Here is a 27,808-nt window from a genome sequence, read left to right on the forward strand (position 1 = left end):
CATATTGTATACACCAGGGGTTCATGGCTACCGAGTCATAGGAAGGGCTACCAATACTGACCTATGAACTGGAGGGATCAGTGTGTTCACCTACAGTAAATCTCATCCATAAAAACTAATTTTTATTCTTATTTTATTCTTTTATTCATTTCTAATTTTCTTTTTTATATTGTAATTTTGAAACCACTGAAATATGATGAAATAGTTAACATGATGAAATAATACATAAATGATTAAAAAGAAGAGCAACAGAATAAAAAAAATTAAACTTAACCCACTGAGTGAGTTCTTCTGTTTTCAGAAGACGAAGAGGGCCCCCCATGTGGTCCTTGAGGGCCCCTTGGTGCCCGCAGGCACCGCGTTGGTGACCCCTGGTATACACAGTGTATAGAATATGACATCATTTAATAAAAATTTATTTGAAAGGAAATTGATCTTTACCTTTAAATCAAATAATAAAAAGCAAAACATTTGTGAATGTTTTTTTGAAATGTAACCTAAATTTTTCCATATTTAGATCAAACCTCTAAAGTGATAAAAGCAAATCACCCTTTTTAGGATGCAAGGAATCCTGCACCACTCATTGGGAGCTTTACCATCCGGGCGACAGAAAAAATGATTACATTTCTTTCAAACAGCCCAAAAAGTATTAGCCTGCAGATTTTAGGTGAATTACATATTAAATAATAATAATAAAACTAGTTTGCTTTCAAGTCAATGAGTCGATGCAATCAGCTGGTTTTCTTTAGATAGAAAACTTTTAATTAGTTAAGACTGTATAATCTGGTTTAATTGTCTCTGTAAAAATAACGTGATGATAATTGGCACTATATAAATAAACTGAACTTAATTGTACAATGTTAGATAGAGCAAACAATAAGGCTCTATTCACCCCAATATTATGTGAACTTAGGTTGAGAACAAGGCCTGTTCTGGATCTATGGATAAATACTATCGGTATAAAATACTAGAATCATCTATGACTTTAAACAGATCATTTTAATGTATATCGGGTAGTTTTTTATATATTCTGTTTGGGGTTTAAGAAGGATTAAAAATCATTTGTATGATGTGTTTGGTGAATGCTAGACAACAAGCAGCATGAAATATAGGAAGAGACATTTGCTCTGTCTATGTGCATAAATCAGCTTCTTAAAAAAGTCCAAATCCTTCCAGGGAAATTACAATCAAGGACTTCAAACCAAGTGTCAAAGACACAATCTGAGCATAAGAATATAGGTAAGAAATGAGATTCAGCTCAAGTGGCAACATAAACGGACGTAATGCAAGCGTGCCGATGTTCTGAGGGACGAGGGTCATTGTTCTGACTTTTCTATCTTAAGTGAAAGTCAAAACCCAAATCAAAGAGGACTTGCTGCCTTTTCATTATTCATTATTCCCAGTCTCCAGGACTTACTGGAAAAATAGGTTTTTAAACCTTATTGGGACTTAAATAAAAGTTAAATAAAATCACATTATTCTCACAATCATTTAAACCTTAGTTAATACAATTATTCACAAATGTAAAAAAAAAAAAAAAAAAAGTATTTCTCCTGGAGAGATACTTTTAGAGATTTCTTGCCAGGAATATGCTCATAAAGATCACAAAAAGCAAAACAATGACACTTATGAGTGGATATGATGTTTTAGAAACATTAGGAATGACTGAATCGGCTGCACAAACAGGCACAGTGCTCAGAAATCTCCTCAGCTGGTGGATCGTAAAACGACAAAGAAGAAATTAGTCTTTAAGCCCAGCGACGGAGAGACGGTGGAGAAAGAAACGGGACACATCTTCTAATAAATGGAAGACATCCTGGTTTTCCAGGAACTTCAGAGCAGCTCTAAAGGATTCGGCTGTGAGTATTCCTGTAGTTGTATCAGAGCCTGATCCCTTTTTCACACATGAAACCTCAGTTCTGTTCATATGAGAGGTGGAACATCAACCATGGCAATTTTTTCCAGAAAATGCAGTCTAATCGGATGAGTCCGGTAGCACCTTCATGGTGTCCCTGTGTTCACGGAAGTCCTTCAAGCAGCAGGGTTTGTTTTCTGCAGTGTCTGTCAGAAAGGAAGGAGTAGTGCCTTTTTAACGGAGCCCGTCAGCAGCAGAGACGGGCTTTGTGCAAAACCATCAGGATGATGGCACCAGCTCTGGACCAGAGGATGGAGACAGTTTACAGGAGATAAACCGCATGATAAACTGGATAAAATACTGGAGAAGGTGCACCATTTCCAGGGGAATAAACAACCAGGAACCACCATGTCAGTGAAAAAAAAGAAATTCAAACCAAAGGAAATTAATTGTATTTTGTTTAGTTTGGTTGTAAAAAAAAAACAAAACAGGATTTGCTGTGTCCAAAATGAAACGGATTTAAGGCTACGCTCTAAATAGGTTTGGGAAAGTGAACCTAGAGTCAAATGTGATCGAAAATAAACCAGGTAAGCTAAATTCATGGGTATTTGATTATTTTCAAACAGATCAGACAAAAAAAAAAAATAAAAAATTAGACCTATGGTGTAAGATGTTCTGGAGCTGACTTCAGAGGTGTTCAGTTTTTAAGCACCATGTGTTTAGATTGTGGGATATTAGTGAACTTTTCACTACTTAAGTGAGTAAAACACTCTTGAGAACAGTGTTTTTGCACTTGAATAGAGCAGGTAAGCAAAATGATTTGCTAATGGATCTTTGCACCAAAGCAGATAATTTTACTTAGCTGCTGAAATAAAGGGAAAAATTACCGTATTTTCCAGACTATAAAGCGCACCTCACTATAAGCTGCACCCACAAAATAAATAATGGAAATGTACATATATAATCTGCATCAGGCTATAAGCTGCTGACATCTACTTAGCTGTCGTCCACCAAACCTGTAGGGGGAGCTCTAAACATAGCCCCTGGAGTAAGGATGTAGAAGAAGAATGCTAGCTCCCGTTACTTTACTGGCTCGCAGTATTAAGAGCTTCTACTGAAAGATGGAACTCTGTCAGGTCTTCATTGAAGCTCTGCAGGAGTTGAGCTCAGTGTCTTCATTGGTTCGGCTTCTTTAATGCAGCAAATAAATGTCAAAATGTGTGAATTCGGCACATGTTCCCTGTCGTACCTGGCAATGGCGTAAATATCGGTAGCAGAGACTGCAGTTGCCCATAACTGACATCTGGTTGGCCCCCTGTCGACTAGGACGTCTCTTTGCACATGTAATGGTGCAAAAAATGTCTCTTAAACCCACGGGATACTGAAGTTTCTAATCGCACCGGACTATATTTATACCGCAACACATCCCAGATTTCAACATGATGGTGAACCGTTTTAACACCACACCAAGTGCTATTTTTAATTACTATATTCTAGGGATCGAACGGTTTATGAAAACCGTCCGAACCGTTCGGTTCAACTGTTTCGGTGCGGTTCGCGTGTGTTGCGTTCGGTTCATGCGCTGCTCCTTCTTCTCATAGGCGAAGCGTTTACACTCCAGAGCAGAAGGTGGCGGTACTGCGACCAAAGCCAACCAGCAGTAGTAAACAAGAAGAAGAAGAAGCGAAGCAGCGTAGCCGGGTGTAGCAGGGGAAAAAAATCACTTGTTGTGGAGAATTGTGTGGGTATGGCGAGTGCGAAAGAACAGGAGTTGGAAGACGCGCCAGCAGCACTTTATAGGTCTGCTGTATGGGACCACTTTGCATTTAGAGTGACCTACGATGACGGCGGAAAGAAAAATTGTGGATAAAAGTGCAACAGTGTGCAAGCATTGTGCAACACGTTTTGTTTATGCTAACAGCAACATGACCAACATGTCAGGCTAACAATCAACATATACCGAACCGAACCGAAAACCGTGAACCGAACCGAACCGTGGATTTTGTGAACCGTTCCACCCCTACTATGGTCTGTGTATAGTTCATTAGACGGTTGGTAAAAAATACACTCACATAATATGTTTCAAACCGCAATAAAGATCTTAAGAGAATGATGTATTTGAGTATTTCATTTTTTACACTACGACTTGGAATTATGGGTAATCCAAAGTGTTGACTGAAACCATAACCGTTTCGTACAATGCGTTAGCGACAATGGTTACCAAAATGAGGTACTAAAGCAGATTCCAGAAAAGAAAAAGGAAAGATGAGCTGCTGGAAAAATGGAAAAAACTTCCAAAATAAACACGTTATTTCAAAGAACCGAAGAGGGAGAAGGAGATGTTGCTGTTACAGGGAGTAAAGATTGTGACCAGGAGATAAATGGGGAGAGCGTGGGTGAGGAGGGGAGCTGTGAAGCTCAAGGTTGCCCGATAATGTTTCTTATTGTTGTGTCATTACGCCATTGGTACCTGTTGCATATTTTTGTTCAAGATGAAGATTAGCCCGTTATTCTTTCATTTTCAACTTTTACACCCCCCCTCTGGCAGTTAGGAAAGATCCAGAAAAGCCACACCTTCTATGAGCCGTATGGTTCAAAGTGTGGGGAAAAAAGTAGACGCTTATAGTCTGGAAAATACGGTATTTCATTTAACAAATGATGCATAGATATGGCTGAATTTTTAACATTATCTGATACTTCTGATTAGAGCTGAGAGGAAATACTGTAGATATATGGAAGAAATCCAGAAAAACTGTTGATTTAAACCCACTGATCGGGTTTATATCTAAGAGGACGTTACCTGATATGTATTCACCACTATTAAAGGAACATAACTTTTCTAGATTGTTCCAGAAGCTTTAATTACATTAAGTTAATTTGTATTTGTTTTACTTCCCAAAAGATGAGAAGAAGCAGGTCAGAAAATATGAATATGGTTTCTGGTAGATAAACGGAGATTTTGAAGCGTGGATTATTTGAATCCTAGCGGATAGACTTGTTCTCCAGTCTGGATGGTGTTGGTCTTGGAGTGGGGGGGTGGATGGTTCACAATGAAAGGGGGGGTGAGCTAGACCAGCGGGGAGGGAACCTGTTTGGTCTCCAGGACTGGAGATTCACGATCTGATTCCTGTGCGTCTTCGCTGACGTGATCTTCAGGTTCGCTCACAGTGTTGGGCTCTCCTGGTGCCTCATCCTACAGCAATAATAAAAAATAACTTTTATGAGCTGCTACCACCATGAAGACATGACACGTAGCAAAGTACTGCACCTGTGTGACACAAACAGTTTGTGTTTCTTACCGTCACCCAGGGGTGAGAGAGGACCTCCTCAGCAGTGAAGCGAGCGTCCACGTTCACCTGCAGCATCTGGCTGATCAGCATCTGAGGATTATATCATGTTGCTGTTAGTGTCACGAAACGCAGGTTTTACTAGCCCAAATGCAGAACTCACAGACACAGAGGGAGGATTAAAAGTCCAATATTTATTGGAACACACAGGGTTCTGCAGGTTCTTGGTTCAGACAGGCATGGTGACACAGGAAAGACAACAATCCGGTTCAGCTGTCCATGCTGAGCCCAAGCTCCCCAGGCATGGATCCACAGCGCCCTCTGGTGGGCAAGGCCCCGGATCCTAACAGTTAGCAACACTGGATTATTTAACCTTTACATTGACTCGTTTATTATACTATAAAAGCTTCTTTGTTCATGATATATTTTTAAAGAAAGAGACTTTACTTTGATGACAGTGAGGTAAACTGATTTCAATAATTTGCCTAAAAGTTTTCAGTTTTTTTTATTTTAGCTGTAAACTGGCATCATGTCATGAAATCTGGTAGACAGAGATTTTTAAGTGTTTTTTTACTTAGAATAAAATTATTAAAGTCTTGGTGCTCTTATCGATTCACCAGCGAGAGCATTAGACACACCCAGGCATGTACAAGCTGAAATGTTTTAAAATTTAGAAAGTATGTCAAATTTACCGTGTTGAGGATTTAGAATAAAGTAATAAACTAAATAAGTAAATAAGTAAATAAAGTAATATTATCAGCTCACATCTAAATAAAGGAAAATGTGCTTGTTTTATTGTATAATCAAAGTTTCTATTTTTTTTCATTTTTTTATTATTTTCTGCTCCTTATGTTCACCATGCAAACAGAAACAAAATAAATAATAAGATCATTATATTTCTTTCCTTATTTCTGCGGTGATATTAATCACACTGAATGAGATGTAAATCAACAGAAATTTTACAAAGCAACAAAAAAACAACAAAAAAAAAACAAATCACAATAAACTGAGTGCATTTAAGTAAGAAACTGATCAGCTCAAATCCCGGTACAGTTTAAAATGTTGTTATAACGTTCATTTAGGAATAAAAGAGTGTGCATCACCTTTGCTGATAAGCTGATGGTGTCCCAGTCTGGAGATGGAAACTCCAGTTTCCCTCTGAGGATCTGGTCAAACAGCTCCTCCTGGACGTTATTCTCACTGAGGAAAGTTAAATGAATTCCTTAAAGGACTAACAGTTTAAAAGACAGTCTATAGTCTATAGAAAGTCTATAAAACTTATAATCCAAGCAATGTTCTTATTAAAGTGTCAAATAAATAGTACTGAGTCAACTATGAACTGTAACATTTGTTCAAACTGTTTAACATACAATAAAAACAGACAATTTATTCAAAGATCCTACATAATTATCTACAGTAGACAGTATAAAAAGTCGATTTTTTTTTTTTAATTTCCTGACTGAATTACAGCTGACCTTCTGAAAGGAGGGAATCCACAGAGCAGGATGTAGGCGATGACTCCTGCAGCCCAGATGTCCACCTTCAGACCGTAGCTACACACAAAGGGAAACAACATCAACCTAACTGTGTATTAACCCAAAACAACTAATTTAATTACAAAATACATGAAATAAATGATTGTACAAAACAGAGAGTTCAAGGTAAACCATTTCATCCAAGTTACATTAGATAAAACATTTAAAAAAAAGGCTGTATTGTCTTGAAGCAGATTATATAAAATAAAATCTTCCCCAAAAGAAATCTATACCAGATGTTATCTGCGGCTGATCATGTTTTAATGTATCTGCATAAAAATAATTGCATTTCTATATGCGTTTTTATTAATAAAACAAACAACCGGAGATACACGGACTAGATTTAATTTCTTCCAGTGAATAGAAATATTTCATCTCCAATCTAAAAAATATATTTCAGTTAAAATAAGACCATATGTGGTTTTCAGTTGCTTAGAAAAAGCAAAGCTGAATCATTTCACTAATTTTAACCGTATGTATGTTTTTAGCTTTAAAAGTTTTGCAAAAAAAATTGCCAAAAGTTTAATATTTTAATTTAGCAATAGATCTTGTAAAAAATAGTTGAGCCAACTCTTAAAAAATGAAATATCTTTAAATAAATATATCTAAATATATATAACTAAACTTTTAAGGATTATTAGTGATACATTTTCATGTGTGTGAGCAACTAACTCACAGTGAATCTCTCTGGACATTAACGGTTCCTATTTCATAACCGACTTTATTCTTCATATATTTACATCTAACTGTCCGTGAAAGTCCTGAAGTGACTGAAGGTCTTTCCTGTTCAGAGTAACTTTAGACTTTAGACTCAACTTTATTTATGCCTTGGGATTACTCCTTCAGGGACATTCTGGTTGCAATAGCTCGTAGAAAGTACAAAAGGCAGAGTTAAAGCAAGATGCCATTAAAGATAAAAACGCAATAGACAATATAAAAAGAATGTATGTAGTACAAAAGAGCATAAGAAGTTTCCTTTAGATATAAAAATATCTCCACTGTAAAGAGATAAGGGAAGACAACATAGTAGTTGACTTGGACTCATGTAACTCATGTAGAACAAAGGTATTTGGAAGAGTTAAAGGGAATCAAGAATTTTTTAGTCCATATATGTGAAAAGCCTGCAAAAATTGTGCCGATTACACTAAATAGGATCAGAAGAAACACTTCAAGATCATTTTTGACACTTTGAAAGTAATCCTCATATAATGAGGTGACCATTAAAGGGCATTGACTTGATGGTTTTAAACCCACTTTATTTTTTTAACTTTAGATTGGTGGCTTAGATCAGAGGAACCATGAACGCATGGGCAATAATGTAACATTGTGTCTGTTCAGATTTCAGCTTAATGGCACTATTTCTTAACCCACTTATATTTACTTTTAGGCCGACAGTAAATCAGCCCTTTGATTAAAACATATTTCTTTAAGAAGCAAAATAGCCGAATATTATCTGCATAAAATTGATAGGAGACACTGATATCTCCAAGATGATTATCTTGCAGGAAAAAAGAAAACAGAGCCTCACGTATTAGATCAGTGGAAATGAATAGGATTTATATGTACACTAAATGTTCATTAGAACAGTGAGACGGAAAGAGTTAAAAGGTTAACCAGGACACTGGCATCAGCTGGTAAAAAATACTAAATTAAACTTGTTTTTTTAATAAATCTTTCAAGTTTCCAATACATGAAAAGGATAAATATGACATTTCCACTGGAACAATCAAAGTGTTTTATTTTTAAGCCGCTTTATAAATTATTTGCTTTGTATAAAAGATGTTGAAACATGGAGCAGAAATTCATTAGAAATCTTTGTTTAAATACAACTAATTTGTAGTATTTTCATAAAACCTATTATTGTCTAAAAAATAGAGTACTTGCATGAACATAACTATGGAAATAAATCCTTTTTTACTGTCTCACCCAGTCTCAGCGATGATCTCTGGTGCAACATATGTCGGCGTGCCACAGACGGTGTACAGCGGACCTTCCACCACCGTCGCCAAACCAAAATCTCCCAGCTTCAGGGACTTGGTGCCGTCAGGATACTCACACACCTGTAGAAAAAAAACAATTGGTGTTTTTTATATATATATATATATATATATATATATCTTCAGCAGTGATTCACATGAAAATGGGTTGATGAAAAAGTTTCTGTACCAACAGGTTCTCTGGTTTGATGTCTCTGTGGACGATGTTCATCCTGTGCAGGTACTTGATGGCTCCGGCCAGGTTGAACACCATGGCGCTGGCGTCACGCTCACTGTACTTTGTGGAGGAGGTAATGGCGTCAAAAAGATCGCCTCCCTGAAGGAAAGAACATGACAAATTATCGCTATAAAAAACATCAGCGCAGTATTTTCCCTTCAAACACAGCAAAAACACAGCAACGGTTCAGGTTAAATAACAGTGTTTTTGAAGGAGGCTTAAAAACTAGAGTTAAAGTAGCCGGTCTTATCTGCAGGGAGCATTCTAGAGTTGGAACCACAACTGAAAAAACAAAATCGCAATTATGCAAAAAAAACAAACAAAAAGAAGGGATCTAATGCTATTGGTTAACAGGAAGTAAGGCTGCGAAGCATCAGAGAGATATAGGGTCCATTTAGGCAGCTATAGTAGGTCCAGTTTAGCATCTTTTCTTTAGTGGCTCCTTGTGAGTCAGAGGGAGAAAAGAAGAGATAAAACTGGTGAAACATAACTAAATTTAAATTTGAAAGGGAAATCTGCTCAACCCAAACATACTGCAAATATCTAGATGGGTTGTAATGACATCATGGGCCTGTTTCTTTAATTCAGGTCTGTTTAGCACTGAATTAATATTAGATATTTATCTGCGGGGCAAAAAAAGCTTTTATTTACAGTAGAATTAATCTGCTTCTTATATCTAAAGTGTCTAAAATCACACTCAGATTTAGCAAAAGCAACACGACGACTTCAGTTTTTCCTTCATTTAAACAATTTAAAGCCGTCCAAACTTTAATAGCATCTAAGCATGCATGTTTTCCCCTATTTAGAAAAAGCTCTGATTTATTTTATTAGGTTTAATCAATGGACCTTAACGAGCTCCATGACCAGGAACAGCTGAGTGGGCGTCTCATCCACCTCGATTAACTGAATGATGCTGGGATGTCGGACCCTCCTCAGGACCGCCACCTCGTTTTCTATTAGGTGTTCCTGTTGGTGTAAAACACATGGTCAGGTTTCCATCAATTCAGAGATGTATATCATCGCCAGTTTTGATAATAGTTGCCTAAAGCTGAAGATAATAAATACATTTTTGTTTCTTAGAAAGATGTAGTATTACGTAGGAGCAATGAAGAATACTTTTTTAAAATCTGGGCTACCTTCCCACAGCAGCGAGCTTTGTCGATGATCTTCAGCGCGTACTCCTGTCCAGTCGCCCTGCAGGTAAAACCAGTCAGTTTAATGAAAAACACAACATTGTTATAGCCTGTTGTGATAAATTATTAGTATATTTAATCTTTTAAGCTTTCTCCCCAATAGGATATTGCAATAAAAAGTTATTTGAAAGAGAAAATTGATTGAAAATATCAGCCCTGTTTGACAAATGTGCAGCAACGTTTTTTTCTAATCAATGATTTTAATAAAAAGCGATTTGATAGATTTTCTAACTCTTAGCAGGGTGGTTTACCTCTCGACACATTCCTTCACCACAGCAAAGTTTCCATCTCCGATCACTTTCCCCACCTTGTACTTCTCGTTGATGATGGAGGAGGAGACGGACCGGTTTCCGTTCACTGAAAGAAAGAAGAAACTTTGATCTTTACATTTTATCACATAAGCTTTATGAATAATTAGGGTTTCCCCATGAAGCTCAAAATTAGAGCAAACATTCTGCAGTTTCAAAGGTTATTAATGATGTTTCCTTTCATAGTGTTTCCTGGATCCTTGTGGGTTTATGTCTGAATAAAAGAAGCTAAACTCAGAGCTTTTAAGCCTCCAGAATCAGATCCTTAAGAAAGACAGATCAAATTCCTTAATGGTAAATTAACCTTTTAGCACAAAATACAATCAGAACCACCAACCTTCCTCAGCGTCGTCTGGCTGCTCGGCTTCCCCGTTCACATCCGTGGAAGAGGCCCGGCGAGGAGAGATCTGAGGGGTGACGGTTGTTAGAAAGAGAAAACAGATGTAAGGAATTAAAATGGCTCATTAACTATAATTTATTAGAGCCCATGTCTATGATGGTGATGTTAACGTAGACATCTCCTTATTCAAAACGTTTTAAATATAAAAAACGTGTCTAGTTTGAATAGTTTTCCACTGAAACAATGAGACAAAGATTCTTAGTGAAAAATATCTGCTACCTTTTTAAAGGCCTTAATGAGGTGATATTCCTGTAGCTTTATAAACTATCAAAACATCATCAGCTTTGTAATAAAACAACTGAGGGCTCAGAAGTTTTATTAGCAGTAATATGATATCATATCAGATTTGCAAAGAATATTTCGCATATAAGTTTTATTTTATACTTTTTATTATACTTTTATACTTTATTTTAATGCACCTGTTTTTCTGTCAGGAGGTAAAGTCGCCATCTAGGGTGAAAACTGCAGTAACGTACTGACGCCACCAGGAGGCATAACTACTCAGAGTTTGAGCTTCCTAACTGTAATTATTTGATTTTATATCTTTTAATTAGGCAACATGTTTCTTAAACGTTTCCCTTATTGTGACTCAGCTGCAGCAGCAGTGAAATATATTACTTTGCATGCTGTTTGTTCCATGTGACTCAACAGGAACAGTTTGCTTTAGTATAATTAAGCTTTTCAGACAAAAACATCTCAAAAGAATTTAGTTTTAGGACATTATGGTGAAGCCTGTTTTTCATTATGCTTTTTATTCTATTAAAGAAACTATAAAGAGATTATGAGGAGATCACACATCATCCTGACCTTTAAGTTGCGTCGCGCTCCAGGACTGGTAGGAGATGGACTGGATCTGTTTGACTTTCCAGCTGACTGGGATCCTGACGCCTCGTTCCCTACGAGAAGGAAAAAAGAGGAAAAACTGATCGTAATCTCTTCCGCTAAAATATCAGCTAGATAATGGATGGATGGACGGATGGATGGATGGATGGATGGACGGACGGACGGACGGACGGATGGATGGACGGACTGACTGACGGACAGGAGGGATGGATGCATCGATGGATGGATGGATGAATGGATGGATGGATGGATGGATGGACGGACGGAGGGATGGATGGATGGATGGATGGATGGATGGATGGACTGACGGACGGAGGGATGGATGGATGGATGGATGGATGGATGGATGGATGGATGGATGGATGGATGGATGGATGGATGGATGGACGGACGGACGGAGGGATGGATGGATGGATGGATGGATGGATGGATGGACGGACTGACGGACGGAGGGATGGATGGATGGATGGATGGATGGACGGACTGACGGACGGAGGGATGGANGGATGGACGGACTGACGGACGGAGGGATGGATGGATGGATGGATGGATGGACGGACTGACGGACGGAGGGATGGATGGATGGATGGATGGATGGATGGATGGATGGATGGATATCAATAACCTCCCACTTTACTCATATTTCCACACAGTAACAGTAGATCAAATCTCAGCTGCAGTCAGAATTGTTCTTATTTTTCCATAAATTCATTTTTATTTTCATGCTGCAAGTCTTCAAACACTGAACTTGGGTTATTAAATTAACCACATTTAGGGCTAGAAAAGAATCTCATTCATCTTTCTACCTTCCAAACATCTAAAAAAACTAAAAACACAAAGAGCCCTGCAGCTTTTAAGATAAAGCCCCATTCATGAGAAGGAAACCCAGACAGATAGAAACATCTACTATAACAAGGCTTCCTACCTGAACCAGGTGACTTTGTCCTGGACAGACCTTTAGGAGGAGTCCTGGAGGAGGTAAAGCCAGAGCTGCTGGGAGTCTTTGGAGTTTTCTGAGGAGCCGCTGGACGAGTCGATTTGGTCCTGCATTCTGCAGGGGAATCATATTAGTATAATGCAAAAGCAGAGATCAGTGAAAGATAAACGTCTGGCAGCAAACAGATTCTGCTCTGTTGGCAGCAGCTGCTGGGAGTATTTTTGGTATAAACACACAAAGATATTCTACAGATGATCAGGTCAGCAGATTTACATGTGTAGCTAGCTCTATTTGATTAAGAATACTTCTGGACTTTTAAGCATTCATTATTTGTAAATACATATGAAAAATATTGTCTTTATGCTTCTTTTTGCACATTTAATCCCCCCTGTTTAAATAAGACTTTAAGGCAACAATAAAATTAACCTGGGTTCTCATCCAGGCTTGTTTCTCACGGTTCCAGCTGATTTAAACTTGTATACCTGTTGCTCTGGCAGCAGATCCACATCTTTAGTTCCGTTATTTATGGTCAACATTTCTTTATTTTAAACTGTATTTTAACTCGTCTTTCCCATTTTGTACAGTGGCAAGAAGTAGCTGTATGTCAGGATCAATTACACCCAGAGAAACAGGAAGGGATGGATCAAATACTCTATACATGTTGAGCATCTTAGAAATGCAAAAACTAAATTAAAAATAGGGCGTTGATACTGTTGATTTTGTGGAAAAGAATAATTTTTTAAAATTCCTTTGAATTAAAAGGGGACATTTTCAGAATTAAACTGTTGCAGTAAAACATATTTCTTTTAAATGTGAACAATCACAGCAGAATGATGATGTTTTGGACACTTTGGGCACTAATTTAGAAACTAAATCTTTTAAGGTATCATTTAAAGTGTAAATAATGATCCTGTTTGCAGAAAATCTTGTTTTTTTAGTATAATATCTGAGAAATGTATTGAAGTTTAGAGGTTCCCATAATGGATGTGTTGTGGAATTTCTGGGAGGATTATAGTACAAAAGGAGGGTATTTATTTTTAAATTTACTGATAGCAATATTAAATGATATTGCACGGTACAAAAAAAATGATAAATTGAAAATGAATACCATTTTATTGGAGGATGTTTTGTGATTTAAAGGATATTAGCTTTTCGTTGTTTAACTGCTGGAAAAATTGTGAAACTTTCTTGTAATCCAAAGAGCGGCTAACAAAAAAAAAAAAAGGATAAAAATGGGAACAACTGCAATAAAAAAAAAAAAAAAAGTTTGATGCATTTTAAGCTGCAGTTTATATGCGCCTTACTATACTTCCCACTGTGCACTTTCCACAGAGCAACACTGAGACACAACCATATTTTCAGCAGAAGATGCATTCAAATACATTTAAAAAAGTAGTAAAAGTGGAGGTGAAAATGTTCCACTGAACTTCTGTTATGTCGTCTTACCGCTGACGAAGGCTGCCGTTTTCCCAGAATGCGTGAGCACAAAGTCGTCCTGAGCGTACCGAAACTTCTCCGGACCGCACGCCATGAACACGTCGTCATCCCCGAAGAAATCCTGCAGACAGGTCAGCTGCACAAAAAGAGAAAACCCACAGATGTACAGTATATTCAGTGACTGAGGGGTGTTTGTGAGTGTGGAGAGGACAGATGGGAATATTTAAACCATGTCTGCAGCTGACAGCTCCTCAGCAGCCTCTGACAGGCAGCAACAAACACAAAGGGCTGTCTGAGGACTGTCTTGAGGATTAAGTACAAAGTGTTCATCAACATGTCCCACATTTATGCAGAGACGAAGCAAACAGGGAGGGAGAGAAAAGCTGGGAGAGACGAGGAGAACAGCGGGATCAGCAGACGAATGAAAGAAGGGGATTAAACAGGTGGATGTGAAGCTGCTGCACAGTTCATTCACTGCTGTATAAACTAATCAGGCCTTTTGAAATGTAGGGCTATTAATTATTTTAGTATCAATTAATCTACTGAATATATTTCTATTAATCAATTAGTCTATGAGGTACACTGAAAGAAATAATGCAACCGCTTTTGACATTTACTTACTCATATTTAGTTACTTTAACACAATTGTCCTATCCTGCTAGCATGAAACAATTGTGTTAAAGTAACTAAATATGATTAAGTAAATGCCAAAAACGTTGCATTCTTTTTTTCAGTGTATTTTTAGAGAATTAACATTTCAAAATAAGTGGAAAAGACACTTCTTAGAGCATTCTAAATCAAGTAAAATAAATATATGGGAGTGATCTATATAAGTATACTGTAATCAAGTTTTTCTCTTAAGAAATGTCGTGTTTTAGAGCCTGTGTCCCATTAATCTAGCCGGTTCGGTTTAATTATCAAGTTAGAAGTCGACCTTTTCCACCAATCTATTGATTAATTGTTTCAGATTTTTCTTCCATTTATTTTGTCACTTTAAAACCACAAATTGTATTTCCTCTGGATTTCTCATGACAAAAACAAAAATGTGCATGATTGAGATTGAACAAAACTAAAAAAGTGCCCTTTAATGTGCTACCTAGAAATAAAGTCTAAAAAACGAAACGTTTTGGCCAAAATATGAAACATTATTGATAGAGGAATCTAAATAAGTCATTTTTTCTTAAAATGAGTGCATGTTTTCTTGAATTAAGGATTGAAGTGAGACACTTTGCCAATTGAACAAGACAATTTACACTTTAAACAAGAAAAAAAACAATTGCATTGTCTTATTTCAAGTGCATAATATCTAGATAGTAGAGATGTCCCGATCCAGGTTTTTGCACTTCCGATCCGATACCGATATTGTTTTTGGACTTCCGATCCGATACCGATACTGGNTAAACACAAACTGGACAAAATTATGAATAGCAATCTGAAATTGCACAGTGAACAGTAAAACCGTAAACAGTTAAAGGTGCAAGTATTACTGTAAGTTTTAATAAAAATCCAAAACAGGGAAACACCGGCGCAAAAAAGTGGAATGGATCGTTTCAATCGGCGAAACTGGAAAATACGGACCGGATTTTTTTTTAAAAACTGGATCGGCAGTTTGGATCGGCATTTTACATGCTTTGCCGATAAGCATTTTTTTGCCAATATCGGCGTCCCGATCCAATACGTGGATCGGATTGGGACAAGCCTACTAGACAGCTTATTTTAAGAGTAAAAATACTAATTCCATTGGTAAATCATCTCATTTACCTGCTCAGATTAAGGGTAAATACACTTAATTTAAGACATTTGCAGTGTAGATGGTAAAACCTAGACTTTGAGCTACAATAGAAGGGCTCAGATCACAGCTCATTCACATGATAGATCAGAGTCCAGTCCTAAATCACATAGATGAGCTCTGCATCCAATCTGACTCAGCTTTAATGAGTCAAAATGTCCTTCTATGGGCATGAAAAACTTGAAAATACATATACCTGTATATATACCGTGTGCATGTGTATATACTGTATGCGATCAATACCCCTTTTCCACAAATTACATCTAATTTTGATTCCAATACTTCAAAAATGATGACTTGGTTCATATTTTTTTCCACAAAAATTAAGTTAAAAACTCTTTTATCAATAAACAGACTACAGCTCTGTGCTCGGTTAGACAGTTAATTGTGAAATGAGTCCTTTTGAGGTTTTCCAACATAAAAGCAATAGCATAAATGAGCCAAACTCTTCCTCCTTTGCTTGAGATATTAATATTAGATCAGCTTCTAAAGTAAATTGTTATGTAGTTAAAAAAAAACTATTATTCCCAATGTTTAAAATAGAAGCTAACCTTAAACTTCCCCAGAGAATAAAGGGATTATATTAGTCTCCAGTCTATACAGCAGCCCTTCCAAAAGAACTTAATTATAACCCGGGTTCAGTTTTCAAAGCTGTGGATTAAAGTCTCCATGTTTGGTACTTTGATCCGACTGCATTTCAGTTAAAACATTAACCTCACAGCATCTCAGGGGATGAAATAAACCTGTGAAAACATAAACATCTCTTGTCTGGCATCATGTGAGGAGTTATTCTGGGTTGTGGATTTTAGCGGAGACTTGGCAGTGTTTGCAGAAATACAATGAGATGCTTTTAGACGTGAAGATATGGATGCAAACACCCTCGGAGCTACAATAAGAACTCAGGTTATTTGCTCCCAGGCCTCCGTGGGAAGGAGGGCCACTATTGTTCCTAAAGCTGTACTTCTTCCTCACTCTTATTATTACATGTATGCTCTTACATGTATGTGTGCATAAGTTTCTGTATAAAATTGTGGGTTCAAACGTTGTGCATCAGATTTCTTTGGATTTGCAGTGTCTCCTTTCACTGCTTTGCTGTGACCTTAAATTACCCTTTGGAGGCAAATAAAGTTTTCATTGAATTGGAATGGATGTTAAAGCAGTTGTTTCCATGGAAACAGGAACACCCAACAATGCCGGAACTGGAGCTGACATTCATGTTCGGCTGTTACAAGAGGAGTGGTTACTATGGTGACCGTGCCGCAGGGCGAGAGATGGCTTTCCTCTCCAAACAAACCTAACAATCACACACACACTCACTTTGCCCTTGCAGCACCCATCTGAGACCGACAGAATAAAAGCTTCAATAGGTCCTAAGACCTTCAAAATAAAAATCCCACATTAAAATAGAGAAAACCTTTGTATGAATTTTTCCTTCCGTTTGGCTGATTATGCAAAAAAAAAAAAGAGTGGGATTAACGTGAGAGGAGAATATTTTGTTTACATTTAGGATAAAACTAAATGATCAAAGAAATTTGTTTAAGGTTTTAATTTGAAAGGTAAAAGCCTTCCTTTTAAAACAAGGAAAACCAAACTATGGTTGATTAGGATTTTAACCCAACTTTGATCAATTAGCTGCTGCAATAGTTTCATTCAACTGATTTTGCTTGGACCGCATTTGTATTAATTTGCTAAAATACTAAAAAATAGACAACTTCTAGGGAGACCAGATGTCCAGATTTGCATTTTTAATACGATTTGGTCAAATAAAATAAAAAGAATTTCCTGCAAACAAAAGAAGAGCTGCAGTTATGATGCTCTTCAAACTGGATATTAAACGGCTTTTTGTACAAAATATGATGGAAACTATCATCGAAGGAAAAAAAATGAAGCCACAACAAAGACCGGAAGCGTTTATAACTGGGTAAGGTCAGTGGAAGGTGATTCTCAGGGAGCTTTTTGTAAAGCAACACCAAAAAGAGATGAAAAAGCTGCGTCTGTCCCGCATTGTCCCTCATAACCATCCCAGTTGTCCCATATATATTTGTTTTTGTTCCCTAACTATAGGGGTTACAGTTTTATATTAATTATTGCTGATTTAAATCCATTTCATATATAATAGTACAGATGCGGTTAAACCCTTAGCAGCAAAATGACATCATGAGAGGAACATTGATTTCTGTACAAAGTAAATCCTACCAAATCCCTATTAATTCAAAGCAACTACATCTACAATCATTCTCTAGCTTTGCATGTCAAATATTTCCATTTCAGAAAGCCTCCATTAAGATTTAAATACATGCAAAACTGCAAGCTGCACAAAAAACTTTAACAGCTGAATTGTACTTTTTATTGCATGCAGGCGTATGAGAGCTTCTACAGCAAGGTTTTAATTTGAACAGAGATTTTATAGCTGAAACCAAACGACTGCTGCAAGACTGTAGCCACTGATGCTTTTATTTTGAAGGCAGTAAAAGTTGTTTTTACTATCCTTTTAAGTGGAGGTTGCATCGACATCAACAGTCAGAGCGGCGCCCTGATGAGCTTTCTGCTGTCTCTGCTTTCCTTCAGCTCTCTGCTCTGATTGTCTCGTCCGACTCGCTGATATGACTTAAAAAAAATAAAAACTGGTGTGTCGGTTAAAAATAGCTCTGCCAGTCGGTGTGTGATAAGTTTAAATCCTCAAACCAATACAAGTAGTCAGAAGAGCTGCAGAGCGGATCAGAGCATATTCAGAGTGTGTTTAACACCTAAACTTTAGCTGACTGCTGCAGTTCTCAAACTCTAAGCTCCAAACTCCACAGCTTGACCTTAAACTGTAAATTAGAGCCACAACCTTCTTTAGAGAACTAATCTCTGTAATGTCCTCTAATTTGATTTCTGCCTTCTGATTGATAGAACTTAGCTACTGTTGTTCGATTTCACTTCATCTAAGCTTCTTTATCGCCGTCATCTTTCTTAATAAGGACTAAAACACAACAGAAACAGTGAAATTACTTTAATCAGGCCGCAGTTATTCCTTTGGAGGACAGGATTTAAATACAATAATAACATACTGTCATTTAATAAGCTGGAAGTTTGCACAATAAAAGAAAATATGAGATAATTAAATCATTTTTCTGCTTCATTGGTTTTGAGAAATGCAGTACAGATGTCGGTAAATTATGCAAATCTAACAAGTCTGAGTGTTGATTCATTAATTTCTAATCAAGTTCTGTTTGATTTTACAATGTTTTACTCCGCTGAGTTAGATAAGTCGCTCTTTTATGGGTAAAGGCTTTAGAAAATAACGGCCCAATAAGCACTGAATGAGAAATAAGTGATGAGTTCATCATTCTGAGGCTGAGCACCGAGGTGAGGAGGTTAGAAAGGCACTGCTAAGCAGAGGCCGCTGCTGCAAAGCAGGTTTTAGCTGATCTCATTTCTCATGTGGGGGAAACTAATTGGTTATTAACGAACCAATAAATCATCTATCAGATGTGAAAATGATCAAACCTGACAGAATACGAGGGAAAGTGGTCAGCATCCACTGTGCTTTTCAGTCATTTGATTTTTAAAGATGACCAAACTTTTTATAAAGTACAATAATAACTAAGAAATATAATTTAGAAAATGACTTGAAAGTGGTTGATACTTCTAAGGCTACTAGAGACCAGGGCTGCAACTAATGATTATTTTGCAAATCGATTAATCTGTCAATTATTTTTTCAATTCACTGATTAATAATCGGATAGCAAAAGATTCCTTAAAGAAGACTTTTTACGTAATTAACCAGAATAAACTAAAACATTTCTGCTTGAGGAGTTATGGATAGAGCATATTGATAGACAAAAAAAGATTTTTTTTATCTTAAATGCAAAATGTTTATATATTTCCTTTTACAATTTTGCTATAATTACTGCTCTATATGGGTTGCTCTGTGAGCTAAGGACACGTTTTAGAGTCCTACACTCCAGTTAACAATTAATTGATTACAAAATTAGTTGACGATATTGATCCAATAATCAATTAATTGTGATTAATCCGATTATTTTTTTTCAGCCCTACTAGAGACACAAACGGCTACAGTAATACAGTGTGTTACAGAATGATCCACACTAGATAAAGCTCTTAGATATTTTATCAGGTTCTAACAACATTCAGTTCAATCCATGGATTTTATTGGAACAATTAGTGAAGGCCAACATTTAATAGTGCATTTTTGTGAGGTATGATGTAAGTTTTTAAAGGTTAAACAAACAAAGATTTAAAAAGAAGGGCCTCCATAACTATTCAGTCTCTAAGTCTTCAAACCACTTTCTCTGAGAGCTCATTCAGCAAAACTAAGGTCCGCAGACTAAATATGCCCCTCAGTGGTAATATATCTGCCTCACAGGAGAACTCTAAATGTTTAGAGTTGGATTACTGGTAGACAAAACATTCACCAATAATTCTACCTGAATGCTCTCCTATTACAATCAATCCATACAGGATTTTTTTTTGGTTGATGCTGCTGGATTATTCTGACATCATTCTGGCAGATCCCAGATATGTGCTGCCAGTTTTTTTTTGGTTTTTTTTGTCAATTCCTTAGACCAGAGGTCTTCAACAGGGGGTCCGTGACCCCTTGGGGGTCCGCGGAGGTACTGCATGAGGGTCGTGAAACTTTTGGTTGATTCATTTTTTTTATATTCCCTCCTGAATTGAAATGTCTTTAAATCCACATTAACATGAATTCAACACACTGTAGTAAACAGATAAATGGAGGCAGAAGATGTCTTTCAATCACCAATGCTCACATTCAGCGACACACAGGAGCTCTTTCAAGCTGGGCACCGTTTCATTCACAACACCTGTCCCATCAACCAGGAACCAGAATCAGAAATACTTTAATAATCCCAGGGTGAAATTACTTTCGTTACATTACTCCATCTGTAATAGAGTCACTATAGGACCAGGTTGATATACTGTAACATAATTTCATACAATATATACAGTATAACTAGGGGGTCCTCGTTCCATCTTGTCATCAGTTTGGGGGTCCTTGGCCTGGAAAACGTTGAAGACCCCTGCCTTAGGCTAATGTTTCTCTTTCTCCATTTAAACAAACAAAAAAAAAATTAGGGCAAATTTTAGTCTTAATTTAGACAGAAAGAAACCTTTATTAACAAATCAAAGAAAATATTAACTAATATTAACCTTGAGATCACTAATTAATTATAATTAGTGATCTCAAGGCATGGCTGCTAAATTGATNTCAATTCCTTAGGCCAGAGGTCTTCAACAGGGGGTCCGTGACCCCTAGGGGGTCCACGGAGGTACTGCATGGGAGTCGCGAAACTTTTGGTTGATTCATTTTTTTTTTTTTTTATATTCCCTCCTGAATTGAAATGTCTTTAAATCCACATTAACATGAATTCAACACACTGTAGTAAACAGATAAATGGAAGCAGAAGATGTCTTTCAATCATCAATGCACACATTCAGCGACACACAGGAGCTCTTTCAAGCTGGACACCGTTTCATTCACAACACCTGTCCCATCAACCAGGAACCAGAATCAGAGATACTTTAATAATCCCAGGGAGAAATTACTTTCATTACATTACTCCATCTGTAATAGAGTCACTATAGAACCAGGTTGATATACTGTAACACAATTTCATACAATATATATAACTAGGGGGTCCTCGCTCCATCTTGTCATCAGTTTGGGGGTCCTTGGCCTGGAAAACGTTGAAGACCCCTGCCTTAGGCTAATGTTTCTTTTACTCCATTTAAACAAAAAAAACCAAAAAAAAATTAGGGCAAATTTTAGTCTTAATTTAGACAGAAAGAAACCGTTATTAACAAATCAAAGAAAATATTAACTAATATTAACCTTGAGATCACTAATTAATTATAATTAGTGATCTCAAGGCATGGCTGCTAAATGGATAAAAAAATTCCAAGCATGCAATGAAAAAACTATCTAAAAATAAGTTAAAATTTCTTAAAATGAGTGCATTCACCCTTAATTTGAGTAGGTAGATAACATGATCTGCCAATTGAATCATTATTTTTACCCTTAAAATAAGATAATTAGATATTATAGACTTGAAATAGGACAGTACAATTGTTATTTTTTCTTACTATAAATGTAAATTGTCTTATCCCATTAGCAATCACTACCTGCTTAATTCAAGAAAAAATAAGATGAATTGATAAATTAATTTTTTCCAAGTGTGTGCTAATCCACCAACAACATACAAGACAAAAAATGCTAATATCTGGATTTGTAGCCGTCTACCCCTATCTATTACTGTAGGTATGTCTATCAGTACCACCTTCCTCTGTTCACTTTCTCTAGTGACCTCAGGTAGAGGAAGATGGAGGAAGAGTGCATTAAAAAAACTGTGCTTTAATGTTTAATATTTCCTCTCTCTGCTGGTTTAAAGGCAAGTTAAAGTTAGCATGTAACTATAGAGGACTGTTGGAAAACTTACACATTCATCTTAATATTTGAAGAGGAAAAAAAAGCTTTGAATTGTAGAAATGTTTCTGTAATAGTCAAGGCTGACCATGACTATGTCCATGGTTTTGATTTTGGCAGCTCATGCATTTGGCCTCCATGACCTGAAGCATTGCAAGAACTTACTTAGATTGCTTCTAGAATGAGAAAATCATGATAGCAACAAGACTAGCAATGCTTTGAATTCTTAACTGTTCTTGTAAAATGCACTTCATACAATTCATTCCTAATAGATTCCTGAATACCAACAATATCCATCCCCTCCTTTGTTTTTTAACATCGGGTCGGTTTTGTTTTTTTTGTTCAGTGTTACGGGACTCTTAGACTTCACATAATGTCCTGGTTGAGGTAAGAAAACAAAAATAAACCCTTAAAATATCCTTTAAAACAAAAGTCCAGGACCCTGTATTCATTAAACATGCTGAGGAGTGAAACTAAAGTCCATCTCATGCATTAATTAGAGACTCTCTCCTTTTACAAACCTTGAAGCAAACAAGAATAAACTATTCTTTACATGTTCGCCTAATCTCCAGTCAACAGTATGTTTGCATGACTCACTATTGATGTAAAATTTAAAAAGATCAATACTCCTGATCCACAGAAATCAATGAGAGGGAAGATAATATGAGTCTGAAACTGTGAACAAGTAAAACCAGCTGACAGTTTTATCTGATTCCAATGCCTGCATCCATCAGTGGATGATACTCACCTAAATAAAGAGTCTATTTTTAGGAACTTCTCACTCAGATCATTTTGCTTTCTTTATTTTAGATTTATTGCTTATGGCGAGATATTTTCCCACCTGGTGAAATGAGAAAGCAACCAGCATCCTACCTGTTTTCCATCCAGTGTGTAGAGCCTCTTCACAGCCCCAGAGTCCAGTTTGATGGCCTCGGTGATGTCGGCCAGCACTTGATCGAAGGAATGCGCCGTCTTCTTGTTGAGCAGGATCCTGACGGCCTTGCGAGGCTTTACGCCGCTACGGATCACCGTCACCAGCTTGGGTTTGATGAAGTCTTTGCTCTCTCTGCTCTCTCGACCCTCAGGCCGATCTTTGGAGACGGCGCTGGTGCTCGTCGACACTCCGGTTGAAGCCGTTGACGTCCGGCTGGAGGTGGACGCGCCGGTCCCGGAGCCGGCGCCGGGTTTCCAGCTCGGGACGGAGATCTTTGTGTAGTCGACCTTCCGGTAAGGCTCGTTTGAGGCACAAACGTAGCACTCACCTTAACAGATGGAGAAAAACATATAGATTCAACAAACATAGATAGTATCTAGAACAACTAACAGTTTAGAGACTATATGACAGCAACTGTCAGGCTAGAGATTGTAATACATGACATGTAGAGTTGGAAGGACAAACTGAAGGTGACAGCAGATGTCAGATCCTTTCCTCTTCAGTCATCAAATCAAGTTTAAGATCCAAAGATACCAGCAGGCCTCATTGTTTCATGTCTTACGAGATTATTGATCTGACAGGAGAATACTTCTGGACTCTAGATAAATACCCAATATATTGTTCAGTTTCCTCATTAGCTCTTATTCTTAAGTTCTCTGCTCTGTAGATAATCTTAAACCCTCTAAGGAAAGACATGGTGCCTCTCGTCTCATAGCGCCGCAGCTTTAATGTCTAAGAAATCTATTGTTTCAGGGTTGAACCCCTGAAGCTGTGCTTCATGGCAGATTAATAGTAGGGTACATATAACAGGCTGACTACAGCAATTATGTGTGGCTTTGTTTGGTTGACCGAATAGCTGTAATATTAACCACTGCCAGCAGAGCAAGTGGCACAGTGGTGGCCTTCCCAAAGAGGATTTAATGATGGCATGGGGTCCAACTGCAAGTGGCTATTAGATCAGTTCAAGGAAACAGTTAAAATAAGGGAATTCAAACCTGCAGTTGGTCTAGTTTGCTTTGGCAGTTCTAGTAATGGACTGCCTACCGAGCAAAAACTAGTTGAGAGGACATTGAAAATATGATGTGATTTACGTCCAGACGACGTCTACATTTCATTGAAAAGTGAAAGATGAAAAGGTTTAATTTTCAGATCATAGAAAACTGGGTTTGCAACACCTTTAATTGGACTAAAGTGGGAAAAAATGAGACCGTCCAAACAGCCCAATTTTCAACACCTATTTCTGGACTAAATCAAGACTATGACGGACCGACCGGATTGGCCTAAATACCAATGTCTAAATGACGTCTGGTGTTTGGTCGAGTAGAACAAATCCATGAAGAAGAAAGTCTGTAGGGGGGGTTCTGTCTGTACTTTGGTGTTCAAATGTCCAGCTGTAGCTCTTCACAATTGCTTTGTCTTTGTACTGGAACTTTAACTTTGTTTTTCCTCTTATTCTTCTACTCAAATCAGCTGGTTCAATGTCAGATTATCCCCTGCTATTGATACTCTGACCTGGCAGGCACTCCCACACACTGAAAAAAATTTTTTTTGTGCCATTTACTTAATTATATTTAGTTACTTTAACACAATTGTTTCATGGAAACAGGGTAGGACATAAAACAATTGTGTTAAAGTAACTAAATATGATTAAGTAAATGCCAAAAGCGGTTGCATTATCTTTTTCAGTGCATTCCTCCAGGGTCCAGACAAACTCTTCAGTGACTGGGATTATAATCTGGCCAGGGTACCAATCCAGGATCCATTTTAATGATCTGCACCAGAAATCTGCTGTGGTTAAAACCCCTCCAAAGATTTGGTATCAAAACATCCTAAAAGGTACCTTTACTCTACGTAAATAATATGAGGTATGTTGACAAAATTCCTAAAAGATTTGAAAAAAAAAAAAAAAAAACTGCAAATGCATCTGAAGGAGCACTAAAATACCACCTGAAATAAGCCACACAAAAAAGCCAATATCAGTTATGTTGGCCGAATAAATGAAAAAAGCTGCAGGAGTTGCGCAACTTACATTCTAGAGTAAAACACATTTACATTAAAACTCCAAAACATCTGTAGCCAAAAATTACAAAACAATTAACAGTTCAATCTGATCCGTTTATAGAAACAATATTAGACTATTAGGTTTGTAGAAATATTGCACTGTTCATCAGGTTCATCAAACTATTTTATAGGAGTAAAACTTTATCCATAAACTCTATCTATACTTGCTTGCTTAGAAATAACAGAAAATGACATTCAAGATACCTAATTTAAAGCCGGCAAGTGCTAAGGAGCATTACTGTTTCAGTATCTTGTGTTATTAAACATTTTAATAGCAGACAGAATGAATTCAGAAGGCTGTGATCTACTCCTTTTACAAATAACCAGGTTAGGTTGGTGCTGCCGTCATTAATACACTAGAGACTAAGAAATTAGTTCAAGTCTTCAAGCCTCACTAAATAGCTCTGTTATGTCTCCACTGTTATAAACGTATATGATAAGATGACAAGAACTAAACAGAAGAAAAACTAAGTCTGCGACCTGCGGCTCCAGAGCCAAAGGTGGCTTTTAAGGTCCCTCAGTTAGGCTACTGATTAAATGAGATAAACCATTATTGTCGTTGTATCAACCCTACAGTGTGTGACACAACAATATAATTGGTCCTGAAGCATGTGACACGAATAGAGAGAAAATATTTTTTTTTAAAAGTACAGAGCAAAACTACAGAGCATCGAAGAAGCAATTATAAATCAGAAAAATAACATTTACACTAGTGTACAACTAATGTAAAGTAGTGAGGCATTAATTTCCCACTTTGGTAAAAACTGTAAAAACAGGAACAGACCAGATACAGCTACTATGACTAGTAAAAACAGAGAGCGTATAAAGTTAGAGGTTGAACTAATAATGCTTTAGAAAGGGAGAATAGAGATAGAATAAAGCAGAGTGATGAAAAGGCCTCTCTATGTCCTCCAGCAGTCTAAGCCTATAGCAGCATAACTATAGGGATAGCTCAGGATAACCTGAGCCACTCTAACTATAAGCTTTATCAAAAAGGAAAGTTTTAAGACTTGTCATATATTTAACTTAGATTTGATCTAGCTGCTAATGACATGGCCAAAAACAGGTCATTTGTGTGTGAAAACCCCTTATTATGGCTAATTTAAACTATTCTGGAGGGATAAGTGGGTGTGAACAAAAGCAAATTAAACAAAATATTTGCATATTTTGTTTGTTTGTAAATTACATTGTGACAGATCAGAGAAAAAAAAAAAGAAAAGAAAAAAACAAAGTCTATGACCTCTGCACTCTGGCAGCACGGCCATCACGTGTTGGTCAAAAATTGTAAAAGAAGGCAGGTTTTAAATATAAGGCTTATAATTTGAAGGGTTATGTTTAAAGGTTTTAATGACTAATATGGGATTGGGACATCCCTAGACCACAGTAGTACAATAAAGGTTTTTGTCACAATTTTTTAGTGTTATAAACTCTATATTTTCAGTGTTCAAGATAAATTAATTTTGCTTTTTTTTCTTCTTTATTCTAAAATCTAAAAGTAAAGCATTTCCTTTCACCAAAATGCATTTTTCTACAGTAGGATTAACAGTACTTCTTCGTTTAAATGGTTGTTGAGCTTTTTTGCAGATTTAACAAATTTTATTCATAATAATCACATGGATAAAAGGGCCATTTTTTAGGTTTCTATAAATGTAATTTAAATGGGGCAATATATGAATATCAGAAACCATATTTTTATGTTAGCTGATAGTAACTGCAGGACTGAAGAAAACCAGAATGATGAAAAAGGGATGAAATTAAAATGAGCTCAACAAAGCCTTACAGAAGAGTCTAACCAGTGGACTATGACAGATTTATCTTCTAGAAGAAACTTTCCTCCTCCTCCTCCTCTCTGTATCTCTCTCTTATATTTCCGCCTCCAGACATAAAAAAAGCACCTTTCCATATCAGAGTCCTCCTCCTCTCCCCAGGCTTTGTTCAGTGACCTTGTCTCTCCACATGCTGACTTTCACTTTGTGATTCAAACGAGCTGGACAGGCCTGCTCTCAGTTATTACGCAAACACCTGAGTGACTAAACACAAAAACACTCTCAGTGTTATTGTGTACTTTTATTACTTCAGTCTGTATTTTCATTATGTCTACTGTTGTCATTTTCACCGCAGTTATTGGGATTTATATATATTCATGGATGCTGTTAATGAAGATAGGTTTCTCTATCTAATGTCTATTTGAAGGAAATGTATCTCAGTTTGACTGTTTCCTCCATCAATAATCCCTGGAACTTAACAGCCTGTTTGCTTTGTGTAGGTGAAATGTTAATTTATGTTATATATATATTAGGGATGCACGATATTGGGATTTTGGCCGATATCCGATATGCCGATATTTTAAAACTCATGTAGCCGATAACCGATATCGATACCGATGTTAAAGCTGGACAAAAATAAGTAGTCATTGAAAATAGCAGTTTTGTTATCCATTTCTGACACTTTGAAAAATAATATACTCAAATATATTTTCATATGCTGATATCAAATAGATTTTTAAAAACGCGGTATCGATCTATTTTACTTTCAAAATCTCGTGAAATTTCATCGTTCTGTTACAA

General features: G+C 36.9%; 1 protein-coding gene across 1 annotated transcript in view; it reads right to left on the reverse strand.

Annotated features, from left to right (window-relative positions):
• Positions 1–3,893: 3,893 nt before the first annotated feature.
• LOC107101369 (serine/threonine-protein kinase DCLK2-like) overlaps positions 3,894–27,808 on the reverse strand; it is a 33,902-nt gene continuing 9,987 nt past the window's right edge. Inside the window, exons 3-16 of the mRNA XM_015400257.1 lie at positions 23,120–23,508; positions 14,019–14,145; positions 12,561–12,686; positions 11,600–11,688; positions 10,730–10,799; positions 10,336–10,441; positions 10,028–10,085; positions 9,738–9,857; positions 8,844–8,990; positions 8,604–8,737; positions 6,618–6,695; positions 6,246–6,342; positions 5,155–5,235; positions 3,894–5,048 (exon numbers count right to left, since the gene is read on the reverse strand). Of these exons, the coding sequence (XP_015255743.1) occupies positions 4,923–5,048; positions 5,155–5,235; positions 6,246–6,342; positions 6,618–6,695; positions 8,604–8,737; positions 8,844–8,990; positions 9,738–9,857; positions 10,028–10,085; positions 10,336–10,441; positions 10,730–10,799; positions 11,600–11,688; positions 12,561–12,686; positions 14,019–14,145; positions 23,120–23,508 (1,748 nt within the window). The 3' untranslated portion in view covers positions 3,894–4,922. The remainder of the gene's footprint in view (positions 5,049–5,154; positions 5,236–6,245; positions 6,343–6,617; positions 6,696–8,603; positions 8,738–8,843; positions 8,991–9,737; positions 9,858–10,027; positions 10,086–10,335; positions 10,442–10,729; positions 10,800–11,599; positions 11,689–12,560; positions 12,687–14,018; positions 14,146–23,119; positions 23,509–27,808) is intronic.

This window comes from Cyprinodon variegatus, unplaced genomic scaffold (genome assembly GCF_000732505.1).
Source record: "Cyprinodon variegatus isolate N-32 unplaced genomic scaffold, C_variegatus-1.0 Scaffold1089, whole genome shotgun sequence".
In the NCBI taxonomy this organism is placed as follows: Eukaryota; Metazoa; Chordata; class Actinopteri; order Cyprinodontiformes; family Cyprinodontidae; genus Cyprinodon; species Cyprinodon variegatus.